Below are 17795 nucleotides of genomic sequence, written 5' to 3'. Positions count from 1 at the left end.
TGTGAAAACCATGACTGAATCACGTTAGGAGAACTACTTACTTGGAAGCAACCCGGAAGTACTTCTGAATAAAGTAGAAAGCCACAGAAAGGGGCACCAGTGCGATTAGGAAGGTAGGGGTGACGAAAGCAATGACCCCAATTGCTGAGAGACAGAGTAGAGTGGAGCGAGTAAGAGACTCTAGTGTCGGGGGAATGTGCTTTGGAGAAAGAACAAAAAAGATGCACATTAGCATGCATATGCCACATTCTTCATCTCATTAATACGATAATGTTGACTACCGCAGCACTGAGGTCTCATGTTTGTGTGGAAAACCAAGGCTGCTCATCTCAGTGAGCTTAAAATGAAAGAGACGTACTTGACACTTGAATCGAACGGATCTCTTTCTGTCTGTCTTTCTCTCACCTGATCGATGATATTGGTGTCCGCTGAAAAACGGTTCAGGATTTGTCCAAGCGGGGTGACATCAAAGAATCTAACAATGATATAAAAGGACGTTTTATAATGATGTTCCTGTCAATATCAGTCGATGGCAGTAGGGTTCATAATGTGTTAAGTACCTGATGGGAGCGTGAATTATTTTGTTGAGGAGGTTGTGATGTAGGTTTGTAGCTGCAGCCACTCCTAGAAACTCCACTGTTAAGGAAGTGATGAGACAAAGTGCTATCGCTGCTCCACACAGGATAATAAACACTGGCACATAGGAGCGATGCTGTCAAACACCCAAAAAGCACAATTTCAGTATAACTATAATGTAGAATATGAAAGACGACATTTAAAAGAGGAAACAGCAGTGACGTGTCACCTGAGCGATCTGTGTGTCATCATTCTGTGTGTAATTGGTTGAATTGAGAAACGCATCGTCGAGACTTTGGTTATGCGGGTTTGAGGATGTCCAAGCTGCGAGCCAATAGTCGATGGCCACCATAACTGAGTGCTTGGCCAGCTTGGACGACACCATCAGGAAGACCATGAGAAAGCCACCTGAGGAAAGGTAACGACAACACATCTTCCATTGGATTTTAGAACGTCGGCTGGTGGTGGTGGACATGTTGTCATCGTCTTCCTCTTCCACCTCCTCCTCTATGGAACAGTAAAAAGGTGTCCAAGATGTTTTTACAAGTGAAAAAAGTAAAGGCTGTGCTGAAATGCTGATGAACTTTTACCTTCATCCTCATCGTCAATGTGGTTCTTCGCCTCTCTGGAATAGAACGCTCTCCTCAAAGTTTTCCTCTCCAGAGTGGTCTGACTCTCCATTTCAGTCTCCTAAAACATAGAATCAAAAACAGTTTTTCACATGCTTCTTCAAAACTGTTTAGTGTTCATTTTTGACATTCTTTGTTTTAAGGCTGAAATACATTACACAACTTTTGCACCTATTTGCAGTTTGGATAAGTCAATGATAGTTGCCAAAATTCATAGCCAGTCTGTGGATTTTGTGCTGCTCAAGTTGACATATAATGGGCACGGATACTTGTTTAGCATCAGACTATGATTTTATCTAGTCAAATGATACAAAATTGTGTTTATTATTTGTCATGCATCTCCTTGCAACAAGGCAAATGTTTCTGCATGAGTTTGCAGTGTTCAGAATTACTTCTGGTAGTATGTGATCCCCAGTCATTTAGTGTAAGATTTTTTCTCTGTAACCATTCACGAAGTCGGTAAGTGTATCATGCATAGCATTTTAAAAACTGTATAGATGAGCTGGTTTTTAAAGCAGAAGGACCTTTTCAAGCTCCTGGTCTTGTCTGTTCATCAGGGTCTTCCAGTGCTCATAGAGTTCCACATCATGTGTCTGGATGTCCTTTAATGTCCCCTCTCTCAGCACTGAACCGTCCTTCATGGCTATTATCTACCAAAGTAAGACAAACTTTGAAGTCATTTGTTTTTGATTACTTTTAAGTAATTTATCAAAGTTTTATGAGGAACCAGCCTCAAAATGGTCAAGATCTTTAGTCTGCAAAGAAACCCCAGTAGTTACCCAGTCAGCATGGATGAGGTACTGCAGCTTATGAGTGACCAAGACCACTGTCCGTTTATCATCCTGAAGGAACTTCAGTATCCCCTCCTGCATCAGATGATCACTAAGGTGGATGTCCAGGGCAGAGAACGGGTCATCCTAAAGGTAACAAACCCCAAAACTAGGTTGACTCTACTTCAATATCTACTCGCAATCAATAAATAAAGAAACTTAAGTCTCAATAAAGTCAAACTGATCAAGTCTTATCTAGACATGTAGGAACCTGTTTTAAATTAGCTTTGCTTAATGTTTGCTTCATTACACTCTTAAAAATAAAGGTTCCAAAAGATTTTCAAAGAGATGCCATAAGCTACATTTTGGTTTCCCCAAAGAACCTTTCAGTAATTCTTAAAAGAACAATTTTTTTTTCGTAGTGCAGATGTCAAATGCAGAGAGTAAATATTTCAATAGAAATGTACTATAAATGTGCTTAAATCACTTCTCGACTGACCCGAAAAGACACCACAACAACCCCGTTGACTTTCTAGGATGTGAGACATAGCATCACTCCAAGGAATGGAATGAGGTGAATTCGTGATCCTATCCAGAAGGGTGTGTAGTTATGTACAGTAATCCAATAACAACCCTTACACATCATTGTGTTTTTCTGCTATCACTACCACAATGTACCATGCCATCGTGCATCAGTTCAGAAACCTCCTCTGGGAAGACCTCTTAAATCAAATTAAAACTGTGGTCATGCATAATACTGGTACATCACTCGTAGAGGGTGGAGGTTAGAAACTATCATGAAGTTATCTGTGTTGGAAAAGTTGGTCCTACCAGGAAAACAATGTTGGTGTTTTGATACAGAGCTCTGGCCACACAGATCCGTTGTCGCTGACCACCACTGAGGTTAATACCCTGCAGGAGTACAACACACAAACACCAATTAAACACTTTTGATTCTGATGACATAACGTCAAAGTCATGGTAGTCTCAATAACAGTCTCTTTATTTGATTAGTTTCACAGCAGCTGAGGTCAGAGAGCTGGTCTCAAGCCCAGATACAGTGCACAGCCCTGTCTTACCCGATCTCCGATTTCAGTCTGGTCTCCAAAAGGAAGGAGGTCTATATCTGGTTGAAGCGAGCAGGCATCAATCACCTCTTTGTATCTGTCCGACAAATTCAGAGTTCAAAAACATAAAAATGTTTCCTCAAAAACTTAAGGATAGGAATCTTGAACATGAGCTCTCGAGGGAGCAAAATGTCATGACCCAGAGTTTCCACAGTGAGTTTTATTATAGTTGAGCTTTGAATGCTTTTAAAAATGACCCATTAAACTTCAATAAATCACTTAAGTGCTGACTGATTTAAAATCAAAGTAGTGTTGAAGCTACAATCCGCAATGGCAAGTTCACAGTACCTTTTGGCCTTAAAGTCAATGTAATCTCCAGTCATAACCAATTTTATTTCCTAAATATAACATTTCAAGTAAAAAGATACATTCAAATAGGAATATTCCTTCATTTTATCTATTGATAATTGATTGGTTGCTAAAAAGAACCTTTTCAGTAACAGAATGCTAAAAAAGTTATGCAACATTAAAACTATGCAAAAAGGTTAAGAGAATGTAAGCTGAATGTTGTGTCATGCACAACCTAAAACATATGTTCTATTTCAAAACAACAACAACATTACCTCATATGAGCTAAGTGTCATAATTTAAAGTTATTATTTTGATTAAAGATGCATTGTAAAAAAAATTCACAATGCAGGAACGTGCTTAAAGAAACTGAATAATGCCAGGTTTTATATATTGTTGACTTTATTATTAATAAATTCAAGTTACAACATAAAATAATGTAATAAATAAATAAATAAATAAAGATCCTGTTTTAATATAATGTCATTAATATAATGACTCTGAAGTATTATTTCTCCATGTATGTTTCTGAGTAAAAATAGATATTTGACGATAATTTTTTTTATTTCATCCATTTTATTCAAAACAGTTATCATAGCATTAGAACATAATTGCAGAAAATTTAAGGAAATGACTGACGCAAACAACAAAAACTAATATCCCACCCTAAATGATGTCATTTCAACAAAATTGCAAGGTATTATTTTTATTATTGATTAGGAGGACAATTTTTGAGGGTAACAATTTTGAAAATAATTTGCACCAGTGAATCATTCCCAATAAGACCAGGAGTATGCTGTATTGCTGTCTATGGAGGGTCAGAGAGCTTTCAGATTTTATCAAAAATACCTTAATTTGTGTTCTGAAGATGAACGAAAGGTCTTTCATGTTTAGAAAGACATGAGGGTGGGTAATTAATGACAGAATTGTAATTTTGGGGTTGAACTAACCCTTTGAGGATTTATGCCTTAAGAAAGTAAATCGGGTCAACATTGACTTGTCGACAGATGACGGAATTTGACAAATTAAATAGATAAACAAAGAGGTCTAAAATAATAAAATTTTCTCACGAAGTTGGAGATCTTTTTAACCTCACCTCTGTTTATTGAAAGGACTTCCAAACGTGATGTTTTCCTCTACAGTTGCGTTCAGCAGCCATGACTTCTGCGCTGCATAGGCCACAGAGTACCTGTTTTTACTGAGCCAGGACAGGATGAGAAACAGAGAAAGAAAGAAACAACTGATAACCTTGAAATGTGTAAAAACACACTCAACTTACCAACACAGCAAACACCAATGGTTCTGATATGAAATGAAGGTAAAACAAATCCTTGTTAATGATTACAAACCCGATTCCAAAAAAGTTGGGACACTGTATAAATTGTGAGTAAAAAAAGGAATGGAATAATTTACAAATCTCATAAACTTATATTTTATTCATAATAGAATATAGATAACATATCAAATGTTGAAAGTGCTGAAGAACAGCTGGAGGACCAATTTGCAACTTATTAGGTCAATTGAGAACACGATTAGGTATAAAAAGAGCCTCTCAGAGTGGCAGTGTCTCTCAGAAGTCAAGATGGGCAGAGGATCACCTATTCCCCCAATGCTGCGGCGAAGAATAGTGGCGCAATATCAGAAAGGAGTTTCTCAGAGAAAAATTGCAAAGAGTTTGAAGTTATCATCATCTACTGTGCATAATATCATCCAAAGATTCAGATAATCTGGAACAATCTCTGTTCGTAAAGGTCAAGGCCCGAAGACCATACTGGATGCCCATGATCTTCGGGCCCTTAGACGGCACTGCATCACATACAGGAATGCTACTGTAATGGAAATCACAACATGGGCTCAGGAATACTTCCAGAAAACATTGCCGGTGAACACAATCCACCTTGCCATTTCGCCGTTACTGGCTAAACTCTATAGGTCAAAAAGACACCATATCTAAACATGATCCAGAAGCGCAGGCGTTTTCTCTGGGCCAAGACTCATTTAAAATGGACTGTGGCAAAGTGGAAAACTGTTTTGTGGTCAGACGAATCAAAATTTTAAGTTCATTTTGGAAAACTGGGAAGTTGGAACAGCCATGTCATCCCGACTAAAGAGGACAAGGACACGTTGTTATCAGCACTCAGTTCAGAAGCCTGCATCTCTGATGTTTGGGGTTGCATGAGTTCATGTGGCATGGGCAGCTTACACATCTGGAAAGGCACCATCATTGCTGAAAGGTATATCCAAGTTCTAGAACAACATATGCTCCCATCCAGACGTCGTCTCTTTCAGGGAAGACCTTGTATTTTCCAACATGACGATGCCAGACCACATACTGCATCAATTACAACATCATGGCTGCGTAGAAGAGGATCTGGGAACTGAAATGGCCAGCCTGCAGTCCAGATCTTTCACCCATAGAAAACATTTGGCGCATCATAAAGAGGAAGATGCGACAAAGAAGACCTAAGATAGTTGAGCAACTAGAAGCCTGTATTAGACAAGAATGGGATAACATTCCTATTCCTAAACTTGAGCAACCTCAGTCCCCAGACGTTTGCAGACTGTTATAAAAAGGGGATGCCACACAGTGGTAAACATGGCCTTGTCCCAACTTTTTTGAGATGTGTTGATGCCATGAAATTTGAAATCAACTTGTTTTTGCCTTAAAATGATACATTTTCTCAGTTTAAACATGTAATATGTCATCTATGTTGTATTCTGAATAAAATATTGAAATTTAAAAACTTCCACATCATTGCATTTTGTTTTTATTCACAATTTGTACAGTGTCCCAACTTTTTTGGAATCGGATTTGTAGATTAAAACTACAGATTAAAGAAATGCAGGGAGCCCTTCACTGTGAGAGCTGATGTGTTTGTTTACGACATTTCCTCCTGCCCTTTCATGAAAGTAAATCATTTCTATGTTAAATTTGGCAAAAAATTTACTCTTTCAATGTTGTCCCAGTCAAAGGCATGAGTTTCCAAACCTGTTTGGTAACATTCATTTTTTTTAATTACACTCAGCAACCACTAGAGGCGCTGAAATCGCACAGATTTAATGGCTACAAAACCAAAAATAAACCTGATGATATTGAGAATGGCCTTCTCTTGTTAAACAAAACAGATCTGTTTCGCTTTCCATCGGAGGGGTCTGGCTGTAACTAAACCAAATATTGTTCGAAATCAGTATCTGTACAAGAAAACCCCAGTATGTCCAAGAGAGGTGAAGACTCCCGGCATTTTCACACACTTTGCACTGCACATCTCAAAAAAAACAAAAAAAACAAAAACACCCGTTATACTGAAGCCACATAAATGTAAAAGGATAATTGTATTGGTAAATGAATGCAAGTGGGGGTTATGGCACATCTGCTATAAGGGTTCACAAACGTGTACCTCCGTTCTTCATGAGACAGGCATGTATCGTGCCCGCTGCAAGTCAGGTACATTAAAAGATGTTATCAGCCAGAACATAATATCTAGCATAACATAATATCTAGTTAGCTGACAGAAAGTGAATAACCTTGCTGGAATCATAATAGATAATCTAAATTTAAAGTTGACTAGCTAAAATCCATTTCGCCATTCGCTACATATTACAAAATGTCCTCAGTGTTGCTTTATAGAGGTCACTATGTGGCTGTGTAACATGTAAGCATGTGAAAACCCCCAGTGAAATACCTTATGCTCCCATCGAAGAGTATCTCATAATCAGGCAGTCTGATTGAGCACACCATTTGGGAAGAGGGCACAAAGAAACACACACACACACACACACACACACATGACCAGGGTTAGTGAGTGCTTCAGGATGCGTGCCGTTCTGTAAGAACACTGGCATACTCTCCTTGTGAGGTGAAGAGTGATAATTTGAGATATAATTGTGCTCCAAATACTGGTGTAGTAATGTATAAGCATTATATTTAAGCTGGAGAGTAATGTCATTGTCATTATAGAACTTGAAACTGGAAAACGCCTTAAACATTCATTAAGCTGTTCGCAAAGACAGTACTGCCAGAACTGAGACTGAATTTGTATCAAAACACAATTTAATTAAATATTACAAATTGTCTAAAATTTGATTTCCTCATTAATTACAATTAAAGTATTTGGACAGTCAGTGGTTTCTGTCAATGCAATGAAAGTCAATGCCATTGACTCAATGGGGACCAAAGCTACACTGGGTCCACTTTCACTGTATGTAATTTTTTAAAAATACAAAAAATGTGATATGGGATTTAATTTAAAACCATTTTTAATTAAATTATAAAGAGTTTAAAGTTATCTTTAAGGCACATTTAAAAATGTTTGTATGCAATTGCATTAGATAATGAAGTTTTAAAGAAAACTATATTTATGTTAAAGTAAACCAGCATGTTTTCAAATGTGTTGTTAATAGAAACCAAGAGTGTTTACATATTATATTAAATGAATAAACCAAATGTCCAAGATTCAGATTCAGTATTTTCTATATGTATTTTCTGTCTTGAGAACAATAGCAAAATAGATTTCACAGTAGATTTGAATTTACAGTCTGATTGTTTTGTATCTGTGTTTTAGAAATTAGTTCTAAAAAAATCTAATTAACTAAAGTCATCATGTGCCAAAAAAAGAAAAAAAAGAAAAGGCTCTAAAAATGTAAATTCTCAAAAAAAGGCAACAAATGACAAAGCATTTAGATGTTTTAGTATTTAGTCATCTAATGCAATTGACATTTTTAAATGTGACTTAAGAAAATATTGTGTTGGAGCCACTGTATATAAATTTTTAAGGACTTAAGACTTTCTATAATCGATGAATTATAGAAAACATACAGATCTGCTTGGCTTTGCTTCCAAATGCTAATCAGAGACCATCTCCAGCAGGGAGATGGAGAGATCCACAGAAAGAAAAGCATTTCCCTTGTGTGCTGATAACACAGATGACAGAATGACATGTGGGGGAAGAGGACAGAAGAAATCAGAGAGCAGTGGAAAGAGTAATGAATGGAGTAAGACACATACATACACACACACGCACAAACACAAAGAGTAAGACGGCCCTCACACACATCTGTGTATGCACACAGTGGTACATACATCATAATAACAGCGGATGCATCGGACAGTGAGCTATTTATGTGCATGTGTGTTTGTACAGATGAAAACTTTGATTAGCATCTGATGGATCTGGCATGCAGATGTACTCCCCTGTTTTCTGCTACATTATTGCAAACATTCAACTGCTTTAGGGGGCAAGAGACAACAGGGGGGAGTTTTGGTCCCTTTGAGTTTTAATACAAATCACAAGCTCCATAAATGTTCATAAACATCACAATATTTTTGACAGTAACTGTGTAAATGTGTAAATGCAAATGCAAATGTGTAAATTCTCACTTGCTCCAGTAGACTTTGCCACTGATTGTTTGCATCTCCCCCAGCATGGCCAATAACAGGGATGATTTCCCACAACCCACCTGGCCTACAATCATGGTCAGCTGACCTGAATAGGGAAACAATGTGAAGGGTAATCTCAGTTTTATATATGAACAGGTTTTGCCCCTACACACAGGTTTTAGTGATGTTCAGTGTCAGTGGTAGATTGCTCATCTGTTAAATTGGCAAAAGCTAGTTAGTTAGTGCTCAGCTCACTGATTTAATGAGGCTGTCAAACCACTAAACCAGAACAGTAAACCCGACCCAACACAATAACTATTAAGAATTCATATTTACAGCCTTTTGATTGATTTTTATATGACTTTTTTATGTTTAACATCAATTTGACAATAAACATTGACCATTTATATTACATTTTGATCTTCATTGAGATGATGATCCCCTTCATGTATTGTAGATGAATAAGAAAGTGATAATATATATCTATGTTTAATATATTTAATAATATATAACTATAATTAATTCAATTAAATTCAATTCAAGTGTATTTGTATAGCGCTTTTTACGATGCAAATCATTGCAAAGCAACTTTACAGAAAATTAAATTTCTACAATGTGCATATGACAGAAATTTTCAGAAAAATTTATACAAGACGTAGTCAACCAGACGATGAACACTATTAACATCAATTATTATATGATGCAATCACACTTGTAGCAATATTTGTTAGTTCTGTATACTTAAACTTCAAGTATGACAGATAAAAAACTTTATAATATTATTGTCAAAGAACTCTTGGTATCTAAGGTTATTTATTTAATGTAAACAAACTAGAATCCTTGGTCTATATATATAGTTATTTATTTTATTTATTATTTATTATAGTTACAGATTATTTATAATAAATAATTCATTAAATAAATACATAAAGAAACAATTAACAAGGACTCTAAGGTATCTAAGAGTATATGTATTTATTTAAAATATTTATATATTATTTATTATAATTAAATAAATAGCAAGCTGTCTTCATCTAAGACTATTTATTTTATATTATAGAAACATATTATTATTATGTACTTATTATTATAAATAATAATAATAAATTAATAATAATTCACAATAAATAAATGAATAACAAAGACAATTGTGTTTAAGAGTATGTATGTATGTGCGTATTTAGTTTTATATTATAAATAAAGAAATAACAAGTACCCTTGATATCTAAGAGTATTTATTTAATATATTTAATTTATCAAAAAAAAAAAAAAAATATATATATATATATATAAGAAGTCATTGTTTCTCTGAGAGAAAATTAGTAGTTTGTAGAGTGTACCTGTAGGGATTCGGATGTTGATGTCCGTCAGCGTGGACAAGTTGCTTCCCCATGTGAAGGAGCCATCATTCACCTGAATGACACATTCACCAATACAAACAAAAAACATATGGGTTAGAATAGGAAACAAACCAGCACAGAGCAGAATGCACGTGATATGATCTTTTCATCTTTGCTCGTACAAGCTTCTTTGGTCACGCTTACAAATTCTGGATGCGTTCTGAAATCTATTTTCTAAATGTTTATTTACAATAATGATAATACTCCCATCCATCAGAGCAGTACAGTAGGCCAGAACAGAATACTGGGAACGCTGAACAATCAAAAACATCTGTGAGAACAAGAGCAGGGAGAGAGAGAGAGAGGGTAAACTGGGAGTTATCGTTGAGAATGACTGAAGTGAACGAGTGTAAATGTCAGAGTAGATTAGGACATATTCATAACAAAAGTGAGCGGATGTCACTGTGGGAAAGTCCATGAGGACGCGTGTGTTTATGTGTTCAGCCACTATAAACTCATTAGATAAGAGACTTTTGTTTTCCAGAACCAGTTGCATTTAAAATAAAGTGTACAGTGTACTTACTGTGTTCATATTGTATTGCAAAACACTTTTGCTGCTATTGAGGTGGGATAAGGGTACGATTATGGACAGGGTTGGAGGTTTGGGTAGGTTTAAAGATGGGTTAGGTGTAAGGGATGGGTCAACAGTGTAATTATAAATATACAGAAATTAATCACAGATGTAATTACATGCAGGTATTTTAAAGTACAATGTAAAAACATGCATTTACACAATAAGTACACTGTACCAAATGATTAATTTAAATGTTAAATACATAGTAGTTAAGGCCACTTAATATAAAGTGGGACCCTGTTTTTAAGTTACAGAAAGAATAATTAATGGAATCATTAAGGAATGTGAATCATTAAGCCGAATCTGTTGAATCATTGTAAATTATTTACGATTTCCAACCCCAGTCTCGAGGGATGGTGAAGGAAGTGGACCCTCGGGGGACCGAGAGACAGAGGCGAAACCAAAAAAATAAACACATAAAATGAATGTCCTTCTGATTTTTAGTCCCAGTTTTTCTTCTCGTGAGAATCCCAAACTGCACTCGGAGGGAAGCTGAACCCAAACCACCATGTCTGAGAAACTATCACAAACCGCATATGGCGAGTTTTAAAAAAGCTGAGAAAGGAATGAACATGCTCAAAAAAGATTAAAAAATAAATAAAAAAAAGGGCATCTGTGTGTGTTAAGAAATGGGCTTCGAACACTTCTTCCAGCACAGCAGGAGTAAAACAACTTATTAGCCATGACTTAAAGGTTACTGGCATCTGGATGAGAACATGCAGATCCTGAGTTGTCTTAATGAACTTTAGCACATGCTCTGTGAGCTAGAAACACCCGAGAATCAGTGTCTCTGCTGAGGATAGAGATGTCTGACCTCTACGGCGACATCTTCGGTCTCTGTGGGCCGCAGCTGCCTGCGCATGGGCTGCTCGTAGTTATCCATACGATAACGGCCCTTCCTGTTGATCGCCTTTGTCTAAAATGATAAAGACAAACAGAGAGATTAGGAGACAATTGAAAGAAATAATTCATCTTTCAAATGCTGTTTTTGATCATCCTTTTAGTTGTCCAGATCACTACAAACTGTTTAGAAAAGATTCTTCTAATATTTGTGACATGCCATATCATTTTTAATCAAAAGGGGCAGTTTCAAGATAAACATGACAGAAAAAAGTTTCATGTTTTATCTTTAATAAAACAAGGTTACCAACTTGTCAATTTTATTATAATATTCAATCAATAAATAATGCTTAATGTGATGTGATGGATAAATGTATCACTATAATAAATCATAAATGTAAAAATGTAAATATATTGTAAAATACGTAAATAGGTTGTTAAATATATGCACTGTGATATACTAATAATTATATATTGATATTAATTTTATGTTTAATATATTTATAAAATTTAATAATGTATTATTTAATGTGGTGTGACATTGCCAGAAATGTATATAGCTAAAATTGTAAATACATGCACTGTTATTACTTAAATTGTTAAATTAAATGAAAAAGAAAATACTGTAAATAAATCATTATTAACAAATATATTTTTATATTTTCTTTTTAGAATATTTTATATTTGTTTAATATTTAAAAATGTAATATATGGTGTGACACATTGGCAGAAACTTATATTGCTACAATAAAGCTTATTTCTAAAATGTTAAATATATTGTTCAATACATGCACTGTAATAGAAATATAATAAATGTTTAATTATTAAGTATTTAACAATATTTGTACTTTTTTAATAATTAGTAAATATTTGTAAAAATCCAGAAAATTGCTTGGAATCTTTTCCAATTTTTTTAAAGTCTGCGTGAACCGGAAGTTGCTGCCGACTTTATTTCAGTGTAGTGACATATTTCCATCTGATTCGGAATATTGACTAGAGGGCATGGTTTTATGTTTGTGTTCCTCCTCTCTGTCGCTCACTCATTACAATTTAACAGTTGGAGGGGTGTGTTTAAGGATATTCTGCCCAAGCCGTCAAACTGACGTCATCAGAAAAGGAATGCCATTCCAGAGAGGAAGTAAATGTCCAGATTTTGATTAAAGATTATTTTGATAAAAGATTTTTTTCAGCAGATTAACTTGCACGGATTAATTGTTTACATCAAGACTAGAAATGCGCGCTAGTAAAGTAAATCAAGTCAATTTTGATTTCATGTGGACTTTAAAAAAATAATTTTATCACACCCCGTATTTAAATCATTATATCATGAGGATGGGGTGGAGTAGAAACGTATAAATAATAATAAAGCATACAACTCAAAATGTGTTTTCTATGTCAAAACGACTCAAAAAGATGGAGCGGCTCACATTTATGTGTTCCAGTGAAAAACAACAGCACATGGTTTTTAAAAAACATGAGAGAATTTTGGATCAGCAAACATCACATGACACTCAAAAGCTGCTGTCAGGTCATAAAACGAGGAACATGAGTTCCCGCTTGCATCTAGCCATGTGATTTTCCCAGCTTAACACTATTTCCTCTCCTGGAATCCCCTTCTTCCTGTCACAGTGTACATTTCCATCCTTAACCTCACTTTCTCGTTCCCTCCCTTTCCTCACCCTTTGCTCCAGCTCTGCTCCTCTCTGGGGATGTGCAGCTTTAGTCCTATCATATATTTGTCCCTCTGTCAGAGAACAGCTGAGGGCCCATGCACTGACTAGAGAGAGAGCTTCTCTTTAACACGTTTATGAGATCTCAGCTATGCTGGCTCAGGAATGACCAGCTCCCATTTCTGCCCCCTAAACATGGGATAGTTATCTCTAGAGACATGACCGTGTGGAGTCTCATGTTTTCTGTTATTGGAGGTCATGTAGAGTGTTATGACGTCAAGTTTATGTCAATTAGAATCCCTGAGACACTTCACAGGCACAAATACAAGAGTTTTGATCATATTTAATGCCGCAATTGACTCAAGTTGCTAAATATGTTAAACTGTTAAATTGTGTAATTAAATGTCAAATTTTTTTTTAATTGTTTGGCTTGTTGAGGAGAATTTTACTATTACCTTTTTTAATTTGAACATGGCAGAAAATATAATGTGTGGAAAAAATTCCCACAAAAAAAAGTTAGCAACCTGCTAAAAAACACTAAGAGCCCTTCTACAGTTTTGCATGGCTATTCAGCCCTCATATCTTCCTCAAAAAATGTAAAATTTGTAAATTAAATTAATGGCCACTTATTATGTTCTCCTTGTTTGGTATTTTTATTTTCTTTTTATTTTTTACTGAATTTCCAGTGAGATAATATATATAATTTAATTTGTTAATAATATTTTTTTTTTCTCTTGTTCAGTTACAGGGCAAGAAAAGTCCCAGTTAATCAACATATAATATTTCTTCCCTAAAACTGATCCAAGAACATTGCATCCATTTTTAATCTTCATAAAAAGCTGCTCTGATGCCAAATATATTACGGAATGCATTTAAAAAAAACTTGAGATTGAAATGAGATTATAATATGGCATCCCAACTAGTTTAGGTGTCCAACATCACCCAAATTGTCTATATCAGCAACAGTTCCTCTAAAAGCAGCTCTGCTGGACATTAAGGCTTGGAATAGTATTGAGAAAAGTCACAGAGTAATTTTGTGGGCATAATAGGTCCATTGTCAATATTGTAGCAATAAAGCAAGTTTCTTTCAAACCAAGCAGCTTTCTGTTGGTCAACACAGCAAATTTGCGTAACCAACTTGAACCTGTTGAGAAATCTGCATGGAAACCTTTGACCCTAACGTGAAATTCCCAATTTTGTCGATCCCTGTTGAAATGACTGGATTTTGCCCAAGAAAATTCAATAAGCGACTGTAAAGATGGCGGCACGAACACATTGCGAGGCTCAGCGTCTCTCCAGTTTTTGCAATTTTGCAGTATTATTCCTGCTCATTTCGGGTCTGTTCGTACTGAACAGCTTTGCTTTAACATCATACACCCGACAGGAGCTTTTGGATATCGGTGAAGACTTTTCCAACAGTTTTATCACCAATCTTCGACTCATCCCTGAGATCGCCAGAACACCCGAGGCTACGCACTCTACCCGGCCGGGCGGAAGTGCTCGCAGGCGGCGTCGAGATCATAAACAAAGGAGGTGGAAGCGCGGAGGTCTAAGAGTCAAGCTAAAGCTAACACCGCTCCGGCTCTCTTTACCCAGCATTTTCCTCGCTAATGTGCAGTCACTGGTGAACAAAATGGATGAGTTAAGACTTCGCATCACCCACAGTAAGAGACTTTTGGACTGCAATGTCATGGTTATCACAGAAACATGGCTACACAGCGATGTACCCAATAATGCTATTGAGCTATCCGGACGCTACACGTTCCGGGCAGATAGAACGCAGTAGATGACTCCGGCAAGACAAGAGGTGGTGGATTGTGCATTTATGTCAACAAAGCTTGGTGTACGAACACTGTCATTGTTGGAAGACACTGCTCAGCTAACCTAGAGTTTCTCATGGTTAAATGTAGACCTTTTTATCTGCCACGGGAGTTCACTTCCACCATAATAACCGCAGTCTATATTCCACTGGATGCTAATGCCAAGCTTGCTTTGAACGAACTTCATGCAGCCATTAGTAAACAACAGACTGCTCACCCGGAGGCTGCTTTTATTGTCGCGGGTGATTTTAATCACTGCAAATTAAAAACAGTGCTCCCCAAATTTCACCAACATGTTTCCTGCCACACCAGAGGAGACAAAACTTTGGATCATGTGTACACAAACATTAATGGAGCTTACATCGCGACCCCCCTCCCCCACCTCGGACAGTCTGATCACCTTTCTTTGTTTCTCAAACCTAAGTATTCACCCCTCATCAACCGTGTGAAGCCATCAGTGAGGACCATCAAAGTGTGGCCAACTGCAGCAGATTCTTTACTTCAAGACAGGTTTCAACACACAGACTGGAGTATGTTTGCTTCTCAGGCTGCCTGTGGCTCTCACACGGACATTGATATCTACACCTCCTCTATACTGGATCACATCAACTCCACCATTGACAGTGTTACAACAGAAAAAAAGATAACAACATACCCTAATCAGAAGCCATGGATGAACAAGGAGGTGCGACTTCTGCTGAAAGCCCGCAACACTGCCTTCAGGTCAGATGACGCTCAGGCCTACAGTAAATCCAGGGCTAACCTGAAAAGGGGCATCAAAAAGGCCAAGTACTGCTACAAGCTGAAGGTAGAGGAACACTTTTCCAACTCTGACCCCCGAAGCATGTGGCAGGGCATCCAGATCATCAGTGACTACAAGTCAAGCAACTCCACTCCAACGGTCACGGACGTCTCCTTCCTTAACGAGCTAAATGACTTTTATGCTCACTTCAACAGCGACAGCAAGGAGACGGCCACCAAAATTACACACTCAGCAAACCACCAACCCCTCAAACTCACCCCCACAGATGTCCACACTGCACTGAGCCAGATCAACGCACGCAAGGCTGCTGGCCCTGATGGCATTCCTGGACGTGTGCTTAGGGCATGTGCAGAGCAGCTTGCAGGGGTCTTCACAGACATTTTCAACCTGTCCCTTACCCAAGCAACTGTGCCAACATGTTTTAAGTCCACATCCATTGTGCCAGTACTGAAACACTCCTCCCCAACGTGCTTGAATGACTATCGCCCTGTAGCACTCACACCCATCATTATGAAGTGCTTCGAGCGACTGGTCCTAGCACACCTCAAAGACTGCCTCCCACCCACACTGGACTCACACCAATTTGCCTACCGCAGAAATAGGAGCACAGAGGATGCAGTATGCACAGTGCTGCACTCTGCACTCACACACCTGGACCATAACAACACGTATGTTAGGATGTTGTTTATTGACTTAAGTTCAGCATTTAACACCGTCATTCCCACAAAACTTGGAGACCTGGACATTAACACCTCCCTCTGCAACTGGATTATGGACTTTCTGACCAACAGGCCTCAGCATGTTCGGTCAGGCCACACCCACTCCACCACCATCACACTTAACACTGGCGTACCACAGGACTGTGTGCTGAGCCCATTCCTCTACTCCCTTTACACCCATTACTGCAAGCCTGTGCAGGGATCCAACTCCATCATTAAGTTTGCAGACGACACCACGGTGATTGGCCTCATCACAGACAACGATGAGACTGCCTACAGGGAAGAGGTACAGCACCTGGCCACATGGTGCGCTGACAATAACCTGCTCCTTAACACCAGTAAGACTAAGGAGCTCATTGTGGACTTCAGGAAGAAGAAAGGAAGCACACATGACCCCATACACATTAACGGGATGGCTGTTGAACGTGTCTCCAGCTTCAAATTCCTGGGAACCACGATCTCGGAGGAACTGTCCTGGGCCACAAACACCTCCAGCCTGGTCAAGAAGGCTCACCAGCACCTTTTCTTCCCCAGGACACTGAAGAAAAACCAGCTGTCTTCATCCATCCTGGTGAACTTCTACCGGTGTGCGATTGAGAGCATCCTGACCAGTTGCATCACAGTCTGGTATGGGAATTGCTCAGTGGCTGTCCGCAAGGCACTGCAGAGGGTGGTGAAAACTGCTCTTGAGGACATCCAGAGGAAACGCTGTCTACTTCGAGCCTGCAGCATTCTCACGGACTCCTCTCACCCTGACCATGAACTGTTTAACCTCCTGCCCTCGGCGAGGCGCTTCAGGAGCCTCCGGACAAGGACTACAAAATTCAGGAACAGCTTTTTCCCTAAAGCTGTCTTCTTGCTGAACTCTGCCCTCTGACACCCCTCAACACCCCCCACACCACACACACAGACTCCTCCCCCTCTTCAACACTCTGACTGATTTATTTATTTATTCACAACAAGCAAAAAACAGTAACTTGTTATTACTTGCACTACTGTCTGTTCATCCAGGACCACTGAATAATCCATTTGGACACTGAAATATTTTCTATGCACTTTACTGTCCATTGCAATAGTGTAATTATGTTCATATGTTCATAGTTCTGCCTATAGTGTACATACACTTTTACATAATCCATCTGTATAGTATGTTCATAGTACACCTATCTGTATATCATGCTAATAGTATTTAAAATCTGTAAATTATGTCCATAATACTTATCTGTATAGTTATTGTACATA

The 17795-nt window shown here is 37.8% G+C and overlaps 1 protein-coding gene across 9 annotated transcripts in view; it reads right to left on the bottom strand.

Moving 5' to 3' along the window:
• The window catches only part of LOC132105726 (ATP-binding cassette sub-family C member 9-like), a 38756-nt gene that overhangs the window by 10853 nt on the left and 10108 nt on the right, over positions 1–17795 (bottom strand). For 5 of the 9 annotated variants that reach the window (XM_059511076.1, XM_059511072.1, XM_059511069.1 and 2 more), the window contains 15 exons: positions 11556–11657; positions 10108–10180; positions 8768–8873; positions 7074–7112; positions 6789–6824; positions 4487–4588; positions 3055–3139; positions 2807–2887; positions 1985–2122; positions 1730–1855; positions 1167–1266; positions 806–1083; positions 561–712; positions 406–475; positions 42–199 (listed from right to left, as the gene is read on the bottom strand). In XM_059511076.1, coding sequence (XP_059367059.1) covers positions 42–199; positions 406–475; positions 561–712; positions 806–1083; positions 1167–1266; positions 1730–1855; positions 1985–2122; positions 2807–2887; positions 3055–3139; positions 4487–4588; positions 6789–6824; positions 7074–7112; positions 8768–8873; positions 10108–10180; positions 11556–11657 — 1646 coding nt within the window. The remainder of the gene's footprint in view (positions 1–41; positions 200–405; positions 476–560; positions 713–805; positions 1084–1166; positions 1267–1729; positions 1856–1984; positions 2123–2806; positions 2888–3054; positions 3140–4486; positions 4589–6788; positions 6825–7073; positions 7113–8767; positions 8874–10107; positions 10181–11555; positions 11658–17795) is intronic. The other 4 variants (XM_059511073.1, XM_059511077.1, XM_059511074.1 and 1 more) reach the window with 2 other exon arrangements.

Source organism: Carassius carassius, chromosome 26 (assembly GCF_963082965.1).
Source record: "Carassius carassius chromosome 26, fCarCar2.1, whole genome shotgun sequence".
Classification (NCBI taxonomy): Eukaryota; Metazoa; Chordata; class Actinopteri; order Cypriniformes; family Cyprinidae; genus Carassius; species Carassius carassius.
This window is presented reverse-complemented; position numbering and strand designations above follow the sequence as displayed.